We start from the raw sequence: 19,722 nt of genomic DNA on the forward strand, positions 1-19,722 counted from the left end.
GTTGGACTAGCTGGGCCACAATCTGTAAGCCACTCTAATAAATCTATCATCTATTTATCAGTATCTGTCTATAAAGAAATATAGATCTCATCCATCTCCCATATATGGGAGATGGATACATATATTGGTTGATGGGTAGATGACACAGATGATAGACAGCTATCTATCCATTTGTTCCTCTAGACTCCAGAGTTACAAATCTCTTCCCCAACCACCTAATACTGATGACCTGTATAAATCACTTCTGGGGCATGGTTCATGGGCATCTCTCTGATGTCCCAAAGGGTCTTTACACTTTGTACCACCACCATATTTCCAACTCAAGTGGTTTTCTATGATCTAACAACCTACCCTGTTCCTCTTCTTCCAGTCAATGTCAACCCTCCTCTGTTTGTACCATCCATTTCTTGCCCTATGACTCCATCTCTACTCTTTTTGACTCTGTGCTCTTTCTTAATACTCAGGCTGTTGACTTTGTTTCCCTTGCCTAACAATATTGGCCACAATGGTTTCTGGATTGTGTTGAACATGTACTATGTGTTAGTCATGGTGCAGGCAATTACATGAGTGATTCTATTAAATTCTCATCATACTCTTACAGCAAAGATGCTATTACTACCCCCAGTTAGAGACGTGTAAACTATACTCATGGCACTAGACAAAGTATGACAGGCCGAGAATATAAATCAAACTTAAAACCAGTGTTCTGACCTACTTTGGTAAACTCAACATTTAAAAGCTTAGTGTTTTTACTCTTTAAAGAAACCTTTCCAGTTTCTCCTCTTCTCACACACTCCCAGCTCTCTCCACCTATTGCAGGACATATTTATTATTACCTACATATTGCTCCTTTATTAGTTCCCTTAGCAAGTAGATTTCATAAGTGTTCTTTCAAGGTCATATGGCTGTTTATCAGCAGTGAACGAAGTCAGCCTAGACCGGCTTTCTAGAGAACAGTTCGAAGGCGAGGCTCTAACCAAACAACCACATAAATGTACCATAAAATTGAAAATGATAATCTCTATGGAGAAGACCTTTCAGCAGAGGGTAATGCATTTGTCTCTAGTTTTCATGGGAGTACATGTAAGACATATTGATTTTCTCATTGTGAACTTGCTTGCAACTTGATAGGCATTAAGTATGACATTAAGACATTAAAGGAACAAGTTAGGCTAGAAATTGCATTTTAAATCAGATATTACAGTCAGCCTATAGAAAAGAAACTGCACAAACTTTTGATCTTATAGCATGAGTTTCATGGAGAGAATATTTTGAAGGAAGAAAGTAAAACTGATTTGACAAGGTTGTCTCAGTGTAAATTTCTCAACTCAGGAAAGCGCTTATTCAATATGATATGAATTTGATGGTGTTTCGAACACAGTGCACTTTATTCAAATTATACAAACTGTTAATTGGGGTCCTGGAAGGACAAATGAGCACCAGACTTCTGATTACTGGTAGTATCTTCTATCTGTCCTATTGCCATCTGTTTAGTACAAATATTTAACAAATGGTCTTTATATATTAAAAAAAAAAACTATACAAAGGAAAGGCTCAGATACTGCATTTTAGATCTTAGCTTCATGTGAAAAACATTCACTGAGCTAGAAAATGACTGAAATTTAAAATCAATTTTTAACCTGCTGTCTTAAGTGTGTCTAACTTGATAGCCAAAACCATAATAAATGATCAAAGTGACATCTTAGAACAAGATACTACAACCCAGTAATTCAAGAACAATACTCCCAAAATAAATAAACACAATAAAGGACCTGTTGATAGGTATAAAACTGGCCTAGGGATATAAATAACACCATAAAGAGATAGTAAATTACTCAGACACATTAGGGATTACAGACAACCTTTTTTAGTTGTAAACTTATTCCACTATATCAAATTGGAAGTGGAGTTGGTTATTGGGATAGATGATTGAAATACATCAAAATGAAGAGGAAGAAGAAAAAAAAGTCTACTTGCTCACCTCAAGTATCAAGACCTTAGTGTCAATTTACAATGCTACCCTGCAAACATGTATGCCATGGGACTTTCTGGAATGACCATGCCAAAGTCCTCCTTATCTCAGTATCGAGATACTTTTGAGCATGCAAATCAGGTAGTGCTAAGGCACAGCTTGGAATTTAGTGATGCTATGTGAACATTATGCTAAAGTAGTAAGAAGCACTGCTTCAGGAATTACTGGAATCATGCCTCACACTATGGGCAGCATAGAACAGGGAGATTATATGTCTCTTGGCTGTTGGAGAATAAACAGGGGCAACAAACATGATCATATCCACGTTTGATGGCAGCCTGGCTGCTGTTGAAATCTGCAAAGTAGCTCTGCTTTGAGTTGTGCTGCAGTTTGGATCTGAAATGTCCTAATAGTCCATGAATGCTGGTGAAGCTGCTACCTACTGTGCTTCTGGTTGATGGAGACCTTTAGGCGGTGGGGTTGAGGGGATGAAGTTGGGTCATTGTGGGCCTTTAGGCGGTGGGGTTGAGGGGATGAAGTTGGGTCATTGTGGGGATGTCCCTGAAGAAATAGTGAGACCCAGACCCACCTCTTCTTTTTCCTTCCTCTGCCATTCTACATGTTGCTGCTACTCACCAGACTCCAAGACAATGAGGATAGCCAGTCAGTCATGCACTCAAACCAGAGGGCAATCTTCCTCCTTGTAAAATGAGTATCTCAGGCATTTTGTCACAGTGATACAAAGCTGGCTGACATATACCTGGCTTTCCATCCTGTCTCAAACCCTGACAATTTAAACTACTTCATCCTGAGCAACATTTACTTTCTACTAAATTTCTGCCCTCCTCAAAGCAACTTTATTCTCTTGGTCCACTTGCCCCCTGTTCCTTTGCTTAACTACAACTCAGCTGACAGACACTGGGAGATGCCCATCACTGGGATATATTATCCAAATACCTTTTCTTCACTCAAAACCACACACAGCTGAATATATACACAAGATGATAAATTATGTTTATCTTAACATGGCTTTGATGAAACAAGACATAATATTTTATTCTTACAGTAATTGTACCTTAAATTACAGAACTTGTTGCACATTTAGTAATAACATTACTGTTTAAATTACTCAAATCACTTTCACTTTGATGCAACTATGCATTCATGTTTTCATTACCACAAATTTCAAAACTGAGTAGTCTCATTTTATACATATATCTAATTCTAAAAATAATTGAGAAAAAAATAAAATATTCTCAGTTAGGGAAAGACAAGTCTACAACTAAACATCTCTTGATAACATTAATAAAATACAAGTGGAGTAGTTCCTCAAAATAACCTAAGACTACAAAGCATAAAATTAAAAAAGTCTATTAAGATTCAAGGTCTCTGTAGGTCATTGTTGCAGTTACACAATTTCATCATCTCAAGATGGCTAGCTTTAACAAAAGACTTTTCTGGACAGTTATGCGTTAAAGAGACAGGAGTACCCAACACCACAAAAAAACAAAACAAAACAAAAACTATAGCTATGAGTGTTGGGCAGCCTTGAGGCCAATTAGTCATGAAGAGACTGACTAACTAAGCAGGACTCTAGCTCCCCACTGGCACAGTGGAGGAAAGGAAAATTCTAGATAAACCACAGTCTCCTTAAGGCTACGGGATGAATAATGGAGTAGCCATTGTTTCCAAGACACAGCACAGGGCAGGAACAGCCCCTAAATGGAGCGGCTGTGATGGTGAAAGAGGGTACCATTCAGCAGCCTCATGGCCTCATGCTGGAAGTTCTCTACTCTGCTCCAGGCCAGACTCCTACTGAGGTGCAACATATTGCAAGATGATTGTTCTGGGCAGGGCTGCTGCACTCTTGTATCTCAACAGCTCTCTAGGCTGCATCTCACAGCTCAGCCTATGGTTCCTATTCCTGGTCTTGTCCTCTGTGGCAGCCTCTGTACTCTGCCAGTCTGATTTCTCTCTGACGCCCACAGAATTAAATTCCAACTTGTGACCCCACGGTACAAGACTCAGCCTGGCCTGCACTTACACATCTTCCCAGATGCCTCTCCCTTCTTTCCCCACCTGTTCCCAACACACCCGGCCTCAGCCTTGGGGCCTAAACATTGACTCATGCTTTCTCTACCATGCTTTCCTCTGTGTCAGCCAGAACAATTCCTTCTCCAGGAAGCCGTTCTTACCATCCTAGCTAGTGCCTACCCAAGCACTCACTTACATACTCTTATTACATATGTCCCTTCTACAACAGATTGCATCTTAAGCACCACCCCCAGATGTCTAGATGGTAAATAAATGCTTGTTCCTAGGGGGGGACTAGTGAGAGATGGTTGAGTTTTAGGAGGCAAGGCCTAATGGCAAGCCTTCAGATCACTGAGGCTATGCCCTTTGAAGGGAAATTGAAACTCCAATGCCCCACCCCCCTTTGCTGTACAACTACAAGATGAGTGTTTTGCTCAGCTGGTTCTTCTACATAGGCCCAAATGAATCAGACTAAAGTTCCCTAGACTAAAATGTCTCCAGCTGATCAATAGATAAAACAAACCTTTTCTCTCTATAAGTTGATTTTTGTTACAGTAACAGAAAATTGGCCAACACACCCTAATGAGACTTTTGAGGCAGGGACAGTGTCACATTTGTTTGTTACCTGATGGGAGTAAATGCCAAACATTCTGTAGTTGGCAAATAGTGAATGAGTGATATTTTATACAACTTTTGCTTATAATAAACAAAGGATGAAGAAATAAAAATTAAGACCAATGAAGAAGTCAAGCTCATTATTTAAAAATGGGGTGGGGACAACTATTTACTTAGCACTTAGTAACAGTTATGACTGTGACTCTAAAGCTTACCCTTCCATTAGGTCATTAAAAAAAATTTCAACATGATTAAGGTCAAAGAGAAAACTTCAGTTAAATCCTCCAGGGAGATCTCTTCGCATTGGTCTCCCCAGACCACATGTTAGAATCACCAGCAAAGTCTGCTTACCTGGGGCTCTGGATTAAGGAATAGAAGGAAGCCCAGGCCACACCCACCACTAGTAGGCCTATCGTGGCTGCTCCCATCCTGTGACCTTTAACCTACTGCTCAGGAAAGCATGCTTACTTTGTATCTGCTTTCTGATCTGGAAGGAGTAGGGATATGTCCTTTTTTCTTAAAGGTTGTGAAGTGTTTGCACTGAGGACACGGCTTGGTGCTGGAGTCAATTCGGCCAAGTTCCAAGAAGTACTTATACTTGATGGAGTCTTCATGAGTCAAGTTGTAGACGACAGTAGTTTCCTCCAGAAATTCAAAACACTCTGTGATGGGGCATTTGATTTCTACTTGGCCAAGTTGTACCTTTGTGAAAGGACAGAAGGAAAAGAAAAAGACCACTGTTTATTGAGGTTGTTTGTTGCTTGTTTTTGCATACAGCATTAATTATCGATTGCTTTCAAGACAAGGTTTTCAGCTCTCTTTCCAGATAGCATAAGGAGTTAGTCATTTTCAAACCTACATTGAGTACCAAAAACTGTGATCTGTAGGATGCTTAAGGGCTCTCTGACAATTATGTTTGTGAACTTATTTGATGATCCACAGGCATATTAAAGACGCAAATGACCATCTCATTCATATATATATATATATATATATATATATATATATATATATATATATATATATTGGAAACTGCAGGGTGAGAGAGCATACAGGCAGCAAGCCAGCTGTAAGTCGTCAGATGAGTCAGCATCCTGGGATCCGACAACCAAAGGCATTTCAGAGATCTCAACCTCACTGCACTGTTTCAGCACTATGCTTTGGGCACATCTTTAAAAAGAGAAATCTTATGAAGTGTTTATGTTTAATAGCTATTAGTTTATAAAAATAATAACCCAAAATTAATGTTTTCTTTGGCCCTTCCCTTACAAGCACATAAACAGCTCTGATGTTATCACAATCTTAGAAGTAAGAAAAGAAAAACAAGAGAAGCCTGGGTTGCTGAGATGGCTCAGCAGGCATAGGTGCTTGTCACTCAGGTTGAGTTGTGAGTTCAATCCCCCAGACCCACACAGTAGAAGGGGATCAACTTCCAGAAGTTGTCCTCTGATTCCATGTGCACACTTTGGCACAAGTAAGTCCCCTTCCCTACAATACACCAAAAGAATAAATATGAAACAGCTAAAAATACATTGGTGGTGTTAAGACACAGTAAGTACAATGGTAAAATCTGGTTGTAACTAGGAGCATACTTAAATGAATATTATGAAGATACTTAGAAAATAAACCTGTTTGTGACACATTTTCTACAACTTTAATAGAAAATTATAGGGTGATTTATATTTTAACAGTATACTAATATGCTGGCAAGGGTATTTATTTAAAGCCAGCCAGATTCTTCTACATTATTATCAGGTTAGCTCATGGCTTTTCCTGGCATTACCATGTCCTCCCAGCTTCCTTCCACTTTTCACTTCTTACCCATCCCCCCACCCTCAAGTTTGTATCTGATGAACAGCAAAGTTGAAAGTGAGTTTAAGATTCTTTAGTTTTAGTTGCTCTTTCTGGCATGTTTTTTCTCTTCTCCAGACCATGTGACTTTTTCCCATTTCCACCTCACTCTTCCTGTGCTCTTTTCTCTTGTGGGTGGATTAGGGTTAGATTTCTCAGAATGTCAGAGTAGCATGGCAAAATCAGAGAGTTGTAATTGTCATGTGAGTTTCCAATGCCGCCCTTTGTCACATTGTGGGGTTGGGGGCAAGGAGATTACAGTGCTGTGGTTACTTTGGAAAATATCCTAGTCCCTCTTTATTCAAGTTTCTCCATCTCTTAAAAATGAGTTGTGTTAGAATTTTCTGTTTTAATCATTTTCTGTCATGTTTATTGTGTGTGGCATCTAGTTCCCATTTCAAATGCTAAAGGTAGTATCCTTCTCTCCCAATCTAGCTCTGTGGTCTTCTTGTTAAATTAATGTACATATATTTAAGTTACACCTCAGGAAAGAGGTCCTTATAAACTTTTCATAGAGACAAAAATAACCACGGAAGAGTAAGAGTTTGTTTGGGTTTATGAAAATGTTTAAAAATGGGGGGCTGGAGAGATGGCTCAGAGGTTAAGAGAACTGGCTGCTCTTCTAGAGGTCATGAGTTCAATTCCCAGCAACCACATGGTGGTTCACAACCATCTGTAATGAGATCTGGTGCTCTCTTCTGGCACACGGGCATCCATGGAGGCAGAATGTTGTATACATAATAAATAAATAAAATCTTTAAAAAATGTTTAAAAATGATAAGATGTTCCTTCTTTTAATGGTCTGTTGATATCTATGAAGCCCTGCTCAGAACAGGGCACCAAGTTAAGTGCTGAAGCTAGGCAGGTACCTATCAGGAATGAGGCAGTCACAGTCGGGACCCAGAGTGATGACAGTGTCAGTCTGACAGGGTGGTGCACGGTGTCACCAAAAGATGGGGAAGCTTGGTCACTTCAGACCTGGGAGGGTCAGACTAAGCTTCTTAGACTGAGTGAGGCTGAGTGGCAGCTTAAGATCAATGGGACTCAGCCAATAAGGATGAAGCTGCTCCACGAGGTCAAATGAACCAACACAGAAAAAGGCCTGGGGGCAAATGCAGAGCTCTCTAGTGCAGGAGTGCCGCGCTTTAGTCACCCCTACTGTATTGATTTACACAGCAAACATTCATGTGAATTACACCCTTAAAATGGGATTGAAAAATAAGATTGGACCCCAATGTCTGAGTGCAGAAGAGGCTGTAAACATGAACTTGGATCAGAGCACAAAGGCAGGGCATTATGATATCTGAGGACCCTGAACTTTTTTTCCTACAGAAACAGGCAAGTACTCAGTTCGTAGCACAGGGAGGCACAATTTCTCTCGTTTATTGGGGAGCAGCCCACTTTTGTGCTTAAGAGCCCAGATGACCTTTTCCCAGATTGATGCTTGAATTTACCCTTCCTCTACTTTTGTATTTCAAATTTTAACCAAATAAGTGGTAATGGTGGATGCAGTATGTTTATAGCTATCTGGAACAGTCACATCTTATGGAATGCCATGCACTTTGGAGAGCAGAACCAACCCAGGCATCCCGAGGACAAGGCTATCTTGTTACTCTTGGGTGTTTATTACCTGACCACACTGGGATGCCATCCAACATCCAACCAGGCCTCTGCTCTTCAATTTCAATGGTTCTTGGCTCTTTCTGCAAATCTATTCCATTTCCATGAACACCTTATTTCCTGTAGATTTCAAACTCTCTATTCTTTCTCAAAGTTCCGAAATCCTTACCCCACACCACTGAGCCAGTGACCTCACACAGCATTTTACTGATGACAGGGAGACATGGTGCACATATTACCCAATCGCCTGCTAGCAATTCCATCAGCCTGTCTCTACCTGGTCCTCTCTCTCTTCTGGCTTCCTTGGTGTAAGATGCCATTAACTTCTAGAAAAACTGCACAAAAGACCCTGGAAAAGTCTTCTGAGAGTTTAAGTTTCCTGGCCGACTCTAGACCTGCACGTTCAGAATCTGAATTATTCTCAGGAAGCCAATAATTGGCAGTTGGAACAATGAGTCAAGCCTTTCAATTACTCATACTTCCTCCTAAGAACAACACCTCCGTCTCATGCACAGTGTGACTAATGACCTATCTGACTCTTGGCAGCTACATGCGTATCGTTTTTTAGAGTGGTTGTCTCAAAAGATTATTAGACAAGCATCTTGAGTAAGCATTGCCTATTCACTTATCCAGTGATATATATTCTATTAATTCAAGGATATACTTAGAAAAGCCCTTTAACACTAAGAAAGTAAAAATTGTCCTACAAACAATAGTTGTTCAGCATTAAGTCTTGCTGGGTGGTATGTGGTATAATAGCATATCCTACAGTTAGTCATCTGTAGGACTGTGCCAAACTGTGGACTTCATAGGATAGGCACCATGAAGGACTCCTAGAAAGATAGATGAGAGTGGCTATGCTAGGCTTGTTGGGAGAGGAGAGAGAGAGAGAGAGAGAGAGAGAGAGAGAGAGAGAGAGAGAGAGGCAGCTCTCCACTGAGCCTGAGGAATTGTAATACAGAGAAACTTTCCACAGGCAAAGGAACCAAGGACTGCGGCTCTCAGACAGAAGGAATCTGATTTGCCTATGTTCAGAACACAGGCCAGCGGATGAAGTTTACTAAGCCAAGGACTTAAATATGTGGAATGAAGCTGGAGTGCCAGGTGGAATGTAACCTTGCTGATCATATTAAGAATTGCAGATTAAATTATAAATTCAATAGGAACCATTTCCAGGCCTTAGAGAAGGAGTAACTGCTCACATTAAAAACAAACAAGGAAGTATTCAAGGTCCTCTTGGAGAATGTAGCAGACGGGAGCCAAAGTGCAGGCTAAGAAAACAGCAGCTCTCAGCTGAAGCCTGGCTCCACCAGATGCCCAGGGAGCAAGCAGCTGATGAGTGAACTTGGGAAATTAAGGGACAGCCAGTGTGAATTTTGGAAGTGAGACCAATGGGATCTTTTTCAAATTGACAAAAGATTATCCATGTTTATGCTACACAACATGATACTTTAAAATATGGATACACTGTGGACTGGCTACATCTGGCTCCAATATTTATTATTTTACAATGGGAACATTTAAAATCCTACTTTCATATCAATCTTCAAGCTTATCATAATTAATTGTAGTCACCATACTGGACAATTGTCCCCTTGAATGAAATTTTGTATCCTTTGACCAACATTTGCCCAATAGCCAGTATGTCTTTCCCAGCGAGATCTGAATAATTATAGCTATTCCAGCCTCTCTGAATTCATCCTTTCTGGGTTCTAAATTGACTAAGATCATCTAGCATTTTTCTTTCTGTGCCTGCCTACTTCACTCAACATGTCACTCAACATTTGTTGAGTGTTGAGTCACAGATGACAGGATTTCTTCTTTTTCAAGGATGAAGTAGTACTCCAATGTGTGTGTACGTGTATTTATAAATATGACAATATACAGCAGTGGTTCTCAACCTGTACGTCGTGACTACTTAAGCAAACCTCTATCTCCACAAAAAATTACATTGTGATTCATAACAGTATCAAAATTAGTGATGAAGTACTAACAAAATAATCTTATGGCTAGGGTCTCCACAGTATGAAGATGTGGTGATATATTATTTATGATCTAATAAGCCGCTGAAGATCATCGAAGCAAAGCAGCCAGTCAGTAGCTCTCAACTCTACAAAGGCTGAAATGGAGATCCTGTCTTCACTGTGCTGGAAACTGAATCTCACATGAGACCCTTTGCTTCTTCCTTACATGCCCCTCTAGTCCTGGAATTAAAGGTGGTAAGCTTTTCACTCTTATACAGATTCACTTTCATGTAGCTGTGGGAGGCCTTGAACTCACAGAGATCCATTTGCCTCTGTTTCCTAAATCCCGGGATTAAAGGTGAGTACCACCACTGACCAGCTTCTATGGCTGTAGCTAGCTTTGCATTCAGATCCTTCAGGCAAGCTTTATTAGATCACAAACAATATATCACCTCATGAGGAACTGTATTAAAGGGTTGCAGCATTAAGGAAGGTTGAGAACCCCTGATAATTAGAAAGCATGTTTTCTTTATCTAGTAATAGATACTCAGGTTGATTCTATATCTTAGCTCTTGTGAACTAAGCTTATGATTCAATAAGCATAGGAGTGGAGATATCTCTTACATATTAACTATTTTGAGTGTGTGTATATATATATTTAATTATTTTGTATATATGAGCAAAATATAAGAGCATATATTTTGTGGTTAATATTTAATTTGAGGGGAGCCATTCTTTGCACATAATGGCTGTGGTAACTTATTCATTTTAAAATTAATTTTGGGGTCAGCACGTGCAGCACATGTGGAGGTCAGAGGGCGATGTGCAGGAATCACTTCTCTCCACACGGCTCCTGGGGATTCAACTCAGACGTTCAGGTTCACCAGCGAGCACCCCTACCCACTGAGCCATCCCACCAGCCTGGCTGTGGACATTTACGTGCCCATCACCGGTACCCAAGTGCTCTCTTTCCCCCCACATGCTCTCCAACATTTATCCTTCTTATCTTTTGTAGTAACAAAAACAACAGGCATACAAAGTAGATTAATCAGTGACGACACTCTTCATGACCTTAACAACATCGATCAGTGCTGACAGTCTTTGCCACTTGGGTTCGACAGTACAACCTCACTTAAAATCTACCCAATGTTTTATAAAACCTTCACTAGGAATAATTACAAACATATGGGGGGGGGGAGTCGACAGGGACTACGAATTCTCAAAAATTCACTCTTCCATTGAAACAATGGTCAATTTATGACCAATCCTGTTTCTTTGGGGACTTGACTCATTTAGTTCTTGCATCTTATTTTGAAGCAAAGACCCAACCTCCTGTCATTTCTTTCCTAAGCATGTGCATATGTTCCAAGAACTAAGACGTTCCTTTGCAACTATAACCATGATGCCAAACACTTCCCACTTGTCTATCAGTATCAAATCAACGTTTTCAATATGCCAGCTCGCTTTTGTTTACAGTACGTTGAAGTTCTGGATATACATAAACCTATTTTGCATTTCTGTTGTGTTCAATGCTGATGCCACTACTTATATCACTGAAAAATATGTTCTCTGTTTCTTCTGAACGAGTTCATTCTTGTCAAAAAAAAAATTACTTAACTGTAAAACAATCTCAAAGGTATCGGCAGGAGGCATAATTATCCACTTAACACCTGAGCTACAAGGCTAATTTGCCACATGAGAGAACTCAAAAGTAATTTAGTGGCTAAGGTGAGAGGGACCTCTGAAGTGGTGGATTAATTAATTAAATTCTCCAAAGAAAAGGACAGAAAAAAGTACAATCTGGGGCCTCTAATACAATTTGCCAAATGTTTAGTCTGATTTGGACCTGGGTTTTAAGTGTGAGACATGAGGCTTTACAGGGTGTTTACAGCCTTTTGTTCACTTGATGCCGAAGGACTTCATACTGCCTCTGTGCTGACAAATGGAGAGCAGCAGCAACCACTACACGCAGAGGAAGAGTGCCGAACAGCACTGGGCAAATGGTTTGCTGGCTCACTGCTTTCCAGCATCTGTAACCACAGGAAAGTAGACATCTGCTCTCCTGGGGCACGTGCTTTTTTTGGGGGTGGGAGTGGGGGAGGGCGGTAGCAGCACATATGTATACCCGTGTGTGTGCACTTGGGTGAGGAGGCCAAACATTAAGGACGGTGTTTTCACTGGTTGCTTTCTTTCCTTCCCAAGGCAGGCTCTCTAGCTGAACCCCAAGCTTGCTAGTTTGTCTATCCAGCATGGCTCTGTGATCCGTCTCTCCCTCCTGATTGCCTGGAATACAGGCAAGTGCCACACCTGCTGGGTTTCTGTGTGAGTCCTGGAGATTCAAACATCTGTCTTCATTCATGCACAACAAGTACTTGATCTACTGAGCCATCTACACAGGGTTTTGGTTTTGGTTTGGTTTGGTATACTCAGCAGCTTCCACACCATCCTGTGATGACTTAAGAGTTTTTTCTTTTCATAATGGGGGAAATCTTTAAGCCAGAGTTCTCTCAGGTACAATCAGATCAGTGCAAAGAAAATTATATTGAAGGTCCTGAAGCAAAAACACTAAACAAAATACATACTAATTAAAATTCAACCAAATTTTTAAAAGGCATATCGCCAAATGGAAAAACTTCATCCCTAGGTGCCTTCACTAAGCACCCAAGGATAAAATAACATTAATAGTACACAGTAAGTTTTGGAGAAAATGGGAAGAACAAGGAAAGAAGTAAATCATTGCAGTGGTTGGTTTATGAAGTTAAGCATAACCCTGGTAGCAAAACCCGCAAAGGAAGTTGCAAGAAAAAAAAATGATATGAAGCAATCTCTTCTATAAACATTGATGCAAAAACCCTGGCAAAGTATTATCAAAGTCAACAGACCAATGCATAGGAGATGTCATGATGAAGTTGGCTATGCTTCAAAAATGCAAGCAAGATTGTCGGTGAGGCAATTCACACATGAATAGTACCGAGCCGCCTTCTTGGCTCTCTGAGTAGTGCCATGGTGTTTGTCCAGAACAAGTGGCTGACAAAAGATAGTCCAGGGGAGCCAAGAAGAAACTGGTTCAGCCATTTTCTAATAAAGAGCTGTCAGATATGAACGCTTTCTGATAGTTCAGTATTAGAATAAGTGGTCACAAAGACTTGATAAGACCATTACATAGCAGGGTGTGGTGATGCACGCCTTAAGTCTCAGCACTGGGAAGCAAAGGCAGGCAGATCTCTGAGTTTTGAGGCCAGCCTGGTCTACAACATACACACACACACACACACACACACACACACACACACACACACACACACACACAGAGAGAGAGAGAGAGAGAGAGAGAGAGAGAGAGAAAGAAAGAGAGAAAGAGAAAGAGAGAAAGAGAAAGAGAGAAAGAGAGACCCCGTTGCTGATGATACTACATATGTGAGTCACAGGACATGGAGAAATCAAGCTGCTACAATCTTGTAAGTTCCATCCCTCCTGGCTAGCTTTAGCAGGGCTGGAAGCCTCTCTCTAGCAGTGCTGGAAGCCTCTCTCATGCTCCTGGGGAAGAAACATAGCCAACAGTCTTACCCAGCTGTGAACCCTGGAAGCTATTTTATAAACAATGAGTAGTTTGACATGACAAGATACACCACCAGTGCAATAGTGGCAGAAATGTTATAGGATTAACCAAGCACTTTCTGATTGGACTTAATGCCATTGCATTAAGATGAAATCATGTCTAGCACCACTAACTGGGCCAAAAACCTAAATGTGATTATGCCATTGGTCCTTGGGAAGAACCTAATATTATTATTCTGCCAAAAGGCCACAGTATCAAACTGACTCCCCCTCCCCACCCCAACAAGTTCTTTTCTTTACGCTTATAGACCATGTATTTCTCAATCTTCATTAGAGATACTTTTTGCAGTAGATGGAGGTTAATATAGACACCTACAACTGGTCAGCATGCAGAATTTAAGACACTACAGAGTACTCAGTTCTAATTGGGACATCTATATCACACCTCTCCCCTCAAGGCTCAAACTGTTGGCAGTGAAACAGTAGTTGCAGGCCACTGCACATATGAACTCATAGCAACTGTGACTACATCCAAAAACTTGCATAAGACCAAGCCAGCCAGAATTCCAGCTTGGATGGGGAGAGCTCATTAAGTTACACCCCTAGCTACGGAACTCTTGGCAACTGATGACTTCTAGTGTGGTGTGGAGAGTTAGTTTACTTCAGGTCAGGCATGAGCCCCGAGAAGTTTGTTGTGTTACTAGTAGACAGTCCTACACCCTTGCACATATATGAACTCAGTAAGTTTTTAAAACAAGCATATAAAATTAGGAAGGAAAAATGGTTGAGGGGATAGGGATGGAATTAAAGAGGAAGGTATGGGGTGCATTTAATCAAAACACACGTGCATATATGACATTCTCAAACAACAACAAAAGGGCAGGCTCTTATTACAGCTTATGGTAATGGTAAGCCTACTGACAGTTATTGGCTTTGTCTATTCTGCATTGGCTTTACAAAACACACCAACCAGTGGGCAAGGCCTCCTGAACTCAGCACCAACACATCTGCTACACCCTGAAGATGATAATAGAAGCCACAATCCAAGAGGATGCACAGATGTCCTGAAAGAGGTAGTTAATAGAACAATTCTGGCCAGCATTGCGGAAAACATGGGACAGCTTGCCAGTCATTATAGCCCTGCAGGGAGCTTTCCTTAGGAAAGGAGAAATGCTGAAGAAGGTCAGGTTCGAACTGGGAAAGCTCCTCGCGCTTCATGGGCAAGGCAAGAGTTCTGGACCGGCTGCTGGTGGTAAGACAAGTGCCAATGCACATGAATCGCCACTCTACGGTCTGTCTAAACTTCAAATGTTAACAGTGACAATGTTTTTTTTTAAATCTTAGTTGTGGAAAAATAAAATTTTAGACACAAAAAAAGAGAAAAAAATCATTTGATCACCACACACAGAGAAACATGGCAAACTAGGGTCACATGGATATTCCCTTAATGGGATGAGGAATTGATACAAGAAAACCCACAGCAACCCTCACAATTGTGAAATTTTCTCCTCGAAGTTATACCCAATGTCACTATTATTCAACACTGACTAGAGCTCATGACCAAACAAGATAACAAAAAGAGGAAACGAGAGTGAAACTATTGGAAATGAACAACTCAAGTCCCTCATGACTTTCAGATTTCAAGATCATGTGTGTAGAAAATTCAAGTTCTAACAGATAAACACCTAGAATTAAATGTGAGTCTAGCAAGTGAAGCATCCTGCACAGCTTGCTCCTGGAAATCTGCCCTGACTGGAGTTGACAAAGGGAAAGAAGAAAGGACAGACACACAGACCCATGTAAAGAAAAGCTGGGGCCTGATGACGATGCATCACCAATAGCAGCAACTGCAATCAGAAGTTGTGCAAGTTCACCTTATGTATCTGAATCAGAGGCAGGTTTACTGTGCACAGCTGAATGGGGGGGGGTCGTCGTCTCTGTGCCGCCACTGTCTTGGGCTGCAGTCCTCTGGCAGGAGGAAGCTGTGGTTGGGTTTCTGCATAGGTTATCAACATCTACACTTGGACCAGGGGAAGGCTTTGCTACTTCTCTGAGCCTTACCAAAGGAAGGCTTTGCAGTTCCCATGGGTCTGAGGCGCTGGGGTTGTTGACATAGCTGCACTCTTGTCAACAAAACACATTGACTTGGGACTCCTTACACTGCTTACACATTCATTCAAGGCTTCCCCGGCTCCACATAAACCAGTACGCTAAATAGGTCAGTCATGCACAATTCTATAGACTGCTTATGAGAAATTAAAAATAATGTTCAAGAGCCAGTGACATTTTAAGATGATATAAATATTTCCAACAGAAACAAATATAAAAAATACCTCTTGGCAGAAACATCTGACTGATTTTGGAGTTAGAAAAAGCAGCAAATGAATGGAAGGACATTCTGCATTCTTGAACTGGAAGATTCAGCATTATCAGATGTACAACCAACCCTTTAGGAGTGAAATTTCTAGTAGTTTTCCTTTTTTATTTTAGAGGGAAAGTGGGCTCAAAATTTTAAGATAACTTGCAAACACATCATGACACTTTCTCCTGTTTGAGTTCCTCAAAGCTCATATATTGACATTTAATTACCAGCACAGCTACCAGGAGACCGGTCCTTCAGAAGCTGCTTAAGTCATGAAGGTTGAGCCCTGCAAGTGGGATTAGTACCCTTATGGAATCATGCCCCGGAGATGTGCTTTTCTCCATCCATGTTGATAGGACACTCTGGGAAAACACTGTCTACGAGACACAGGTGGTCTCAGGGCTCAATTTCACAAGTTCCAGTTAGTGCTCCCTTTGGGCCTTCAGTGGCACAGTGGTGCATGTGGTAGTTATATGTGGCAGAAGAGTAGGGTTTACTTAGTGGCATCTAGGAAGTAAAGAACAAAGGAAGGGAACATCCTAATATCCCCTTCAAGTACATGTCACCAGTGTCCTACCTATCTTGCATTAGGTCCCATCTCCTAAAGGAACCCCCACTTTGCTATCAATCCACAGCTTTGAGGGGCCTTCAATGTCTCAATTAGAACAGCTCCCCAGCTTGTGGTATTTAAGTAGAAAGGCATGAATGGACTAAGCAAACACTCGATCTAGAAAAACACAGCAGTAAAACTTGTTCTACAAGATTTAAAACTAATCAGAGTGCTGCAGGAATTACAATAGTGTGACGCTGGCATAAGGACAGTTACTGCAACAGTGAATCAGAGGGGAGTATAAAACAAAAACCCACCCTACAGGAAGGCTAGACATACTGTCACCACACAGCAGGGTGGCAGCCAGCTTTTTCAGTAATTCATCTGGGTCCCTTAAATATCCTCCAAAATTAGTCTTTGACAAACACTCTATATGAGTTGAGTTAATAGTTACATACGTGAAAGGAGGCTTCTAAAGATGACCAAGAATACTTTTGGAACTGAAAGGTTTCTTACACATGACAGGAAGACATTCATTATAAAATTGGGTCAATTTAAACCTATGCTCCCCAATAAACAGGAGAGTGGAAACTCAAAATTATGAAATGGTATTCACAAAATAGAAATGTCAAGTGTCAGTTATCCTGAAAATAAATATAAATGATATAAAAATACAGACAACCAACCCAGTTTAAAAAAAAAATGGTCAAAGGATGTAGAAGAATTTCAGAAAACATGACACCCACATGACCAGGAGGGACATCAAAGTGTGTTCCCAGAGAAAAGCCACAGGGCAGGTGCTTCAGAGTCAATACTCTTTCATGGCACTTGAAGATTCAATATATGGCCTGTGGGGCAAGGTGTGGCTTATTGGGTAAAGAACGCACCAGGCAAGCATAAGGACTAGTGTCTGAATTCCCAGGACACATGTGCAGTCATGTGCAGCAGCATATGTTTGCAGCACCAGTACTCCTATGCTAACATAAGAGGCAGAGGGGAGAGTCTCCAGAAACCTCAGGCCAGGCAGCCTGCTACCTCAGCAAGGAAATGAGAGATTTAATCTCAAGACAGAAGCTGAAGACCAACACCTGAGACTGCACTCTGACACACTAAGATAAGCGCATACTGACACAACACTCACATACAGTATGCACACACTGGGGGATGGGGCAATGACAAATATTAAATAATTAAAGGAACCATAGAATTCATGAGCTATTGAATTTTACACAACCAGTTCCCACCCTCCTGTATTATTTAAGCGTTTCCTCTTCATTCTCTGGATTTTTATAATTATTTACCTAAACAAACTTAAATATTTAAACTCATGTGTTGTAAGGTTGTAAATTCTCATGGTTCTTAAACTAAGAAGTACAAAGTACAAGCCTGGTTCTCCACCACCCTGTTCCCACTCACCTTCACAGCGAGTTGGGATTGCTTTCTGGAGACTCTGAAGGATGACTGAGAAATGCAAAGATCTACTCCATCCTCCCCAAACTCAACTAGTGAATAATGCTGGTCTTACTCTCTTTACCAGGCAATACATCCTGGGGCTGTTTTTCTACTAACAGTCCGTTTTCCTGTTTTTTCATAATTCTCAGTAGAGTGTACCGTTTACTGTAACCAGTCATACTGCATATTGATAGATATTATTCTTAGTACTTTGCTGTGTTAAACAATGCTGGAATGCGTAATATTATACACATGTTACTCAACTGTACACAATTACTTAAGTAGATGCATGCCCTAGGTAAGAATTATTGGGTCTAAAAGAAATGCTTGCATTTAATGGATAGTTCTCCACTGGACAGTTAAACAGAGTGGGTGCGGTGGCTCATGCCTGTAACTACAGTACTCTGGAGGCAGAGAAAGGAGGACTATTAAATCAGAGGCCATCTGGAGCAACATAATAAGACTATCCCCAAACAAACAAAAGACAGCAACACAAGAGAATACTTCATGACTAATTACAAAATAAAGCTTTGCCTAATAGGTATGTACAATGTTTAGAATCAGGAATTCATAGGGCAGTAAACGCTTTTTGCTTTAATTATTGCACAGAATCATAACTATAATGTGATTTCCCTCTTTGAGAAGTACACTGGGATGTGATATCAGATACTAAGCAAGTTTTAGCAGTCAATAACTTATCCTGATTCTCTGAGAAGATAGCTCCTTACTTCTCATCAACACCTAGCGAGTAGTACCAGAAAGGGCTTTTAAAATCCAAGTTACTGAAGAGTTAACTTGGGCTTATAGAAAAATGAGATGCCACATATGTATAATTGTCCAATTTTTATAATTATGTATTCAAGTGAATTTAAACACACTTACATTCTTCTGTGTCAAGGCTGCTGTGCCATGATCTGAACTGAAATCACCGGCACCCTTTGTTTCACCCTTGTCACTCCTTTCCCCAGACCGCCTTGCCCATTCTAGTCTTCACTACTATTAATTTGGTGCTTTTAGATTTGGTGTTTACATGAAATTGCGTGGTAATTGGGTTTTGTGCATACCTTATCCTGATCAAAATAATGTCCTCTGGGTTATAGCAAATGACAGAGCATCCTTCATTTTATTATGGACATCTCATTGCATGTACATTTTTTATCCACTCATCCACCAATGGACATTTGGGCTGTTTCCACGTCATAGCTAGAACCAGGACTACAACGGATGGCAACACAACTATTGCATTTCCTTTGGGGAATATACGCTATTGGGGTCACTGGATTATATGGAAGTTCTACTTTAACTGTTTCCTAGAACAACTATGCTAACACCACCACCAACAGTATACAGGGTTCTTTTTTATTTCAAAGTGTTATTTCTAAGATACAATTCTGATCATCACACTTCACAAATTAAGTTATTCAATACCCTTATATTCATATAAAATGAAAACTTCTCATTATGTGAACTCATGGGAAATAAAGCCATAACTCATGATTTTTGGTGGTCCCTATTTCCTCCACCACAGGCCATGTCTCAATCACATTTATTTTCCTCTGGGCTCTTACACATGCTAGGGCACATTTTACATCACTTGGGACATATTTTATAAACATTTTCTCATATAATCTCTTCAGGTCTTTGTATAGATGTCAAATCCTATTGAAAGACTTTTCTATTTTCTCAAAATTGAATTTGGTGATCTTAAACAATATGTGTATCTTTGGCAAATGCTATTTGTTTA

The 19,722-nt window shown here is 40.5% G+C and overlaps 1 protein-coding gene across 2 annotated transcripts in view; it reads right to left on the minus strand.

Annotated features, from left to right (window-relative positions):
- Rnf217 (ring finger protein 217) overlaps nt 1-19,722 on the minus strand; it is a 111,362-nt gene that overhangs the window by 27,059 nt on the left and 64,581 nt on the right. For both annotated transcript variants that reach the window (XM_027398436.2, XM_027398435.2), the window contains one exon: nt 5,090-5,323. In XM_027398436.2, the coding sequence (XP_027254237.1) occupies nt 5,090-5,323 (234 nt within the window). The remainder of the gene's footprint in view (nt 1-5,089; nt 5,324-19,722) is intronic.

The sequence above is a fragment of the Cricetulus griseus genome, chromosome 2 (assembly GCF_003668045.3).
Source record: "Cricetulus griseus strain 17A/GY chromosome 2, alternate assembly CriGri-PICRH-1.0, whole genome shotgun sequence".
In the NCBI taxonomy this organism is placed as follows: domain Eukaryota; kingdom Metazoa; phylum Chordata; class Mammalia; order Rodentia; family Cricetidae; genus Cricetulus; species Cricetulus griseus.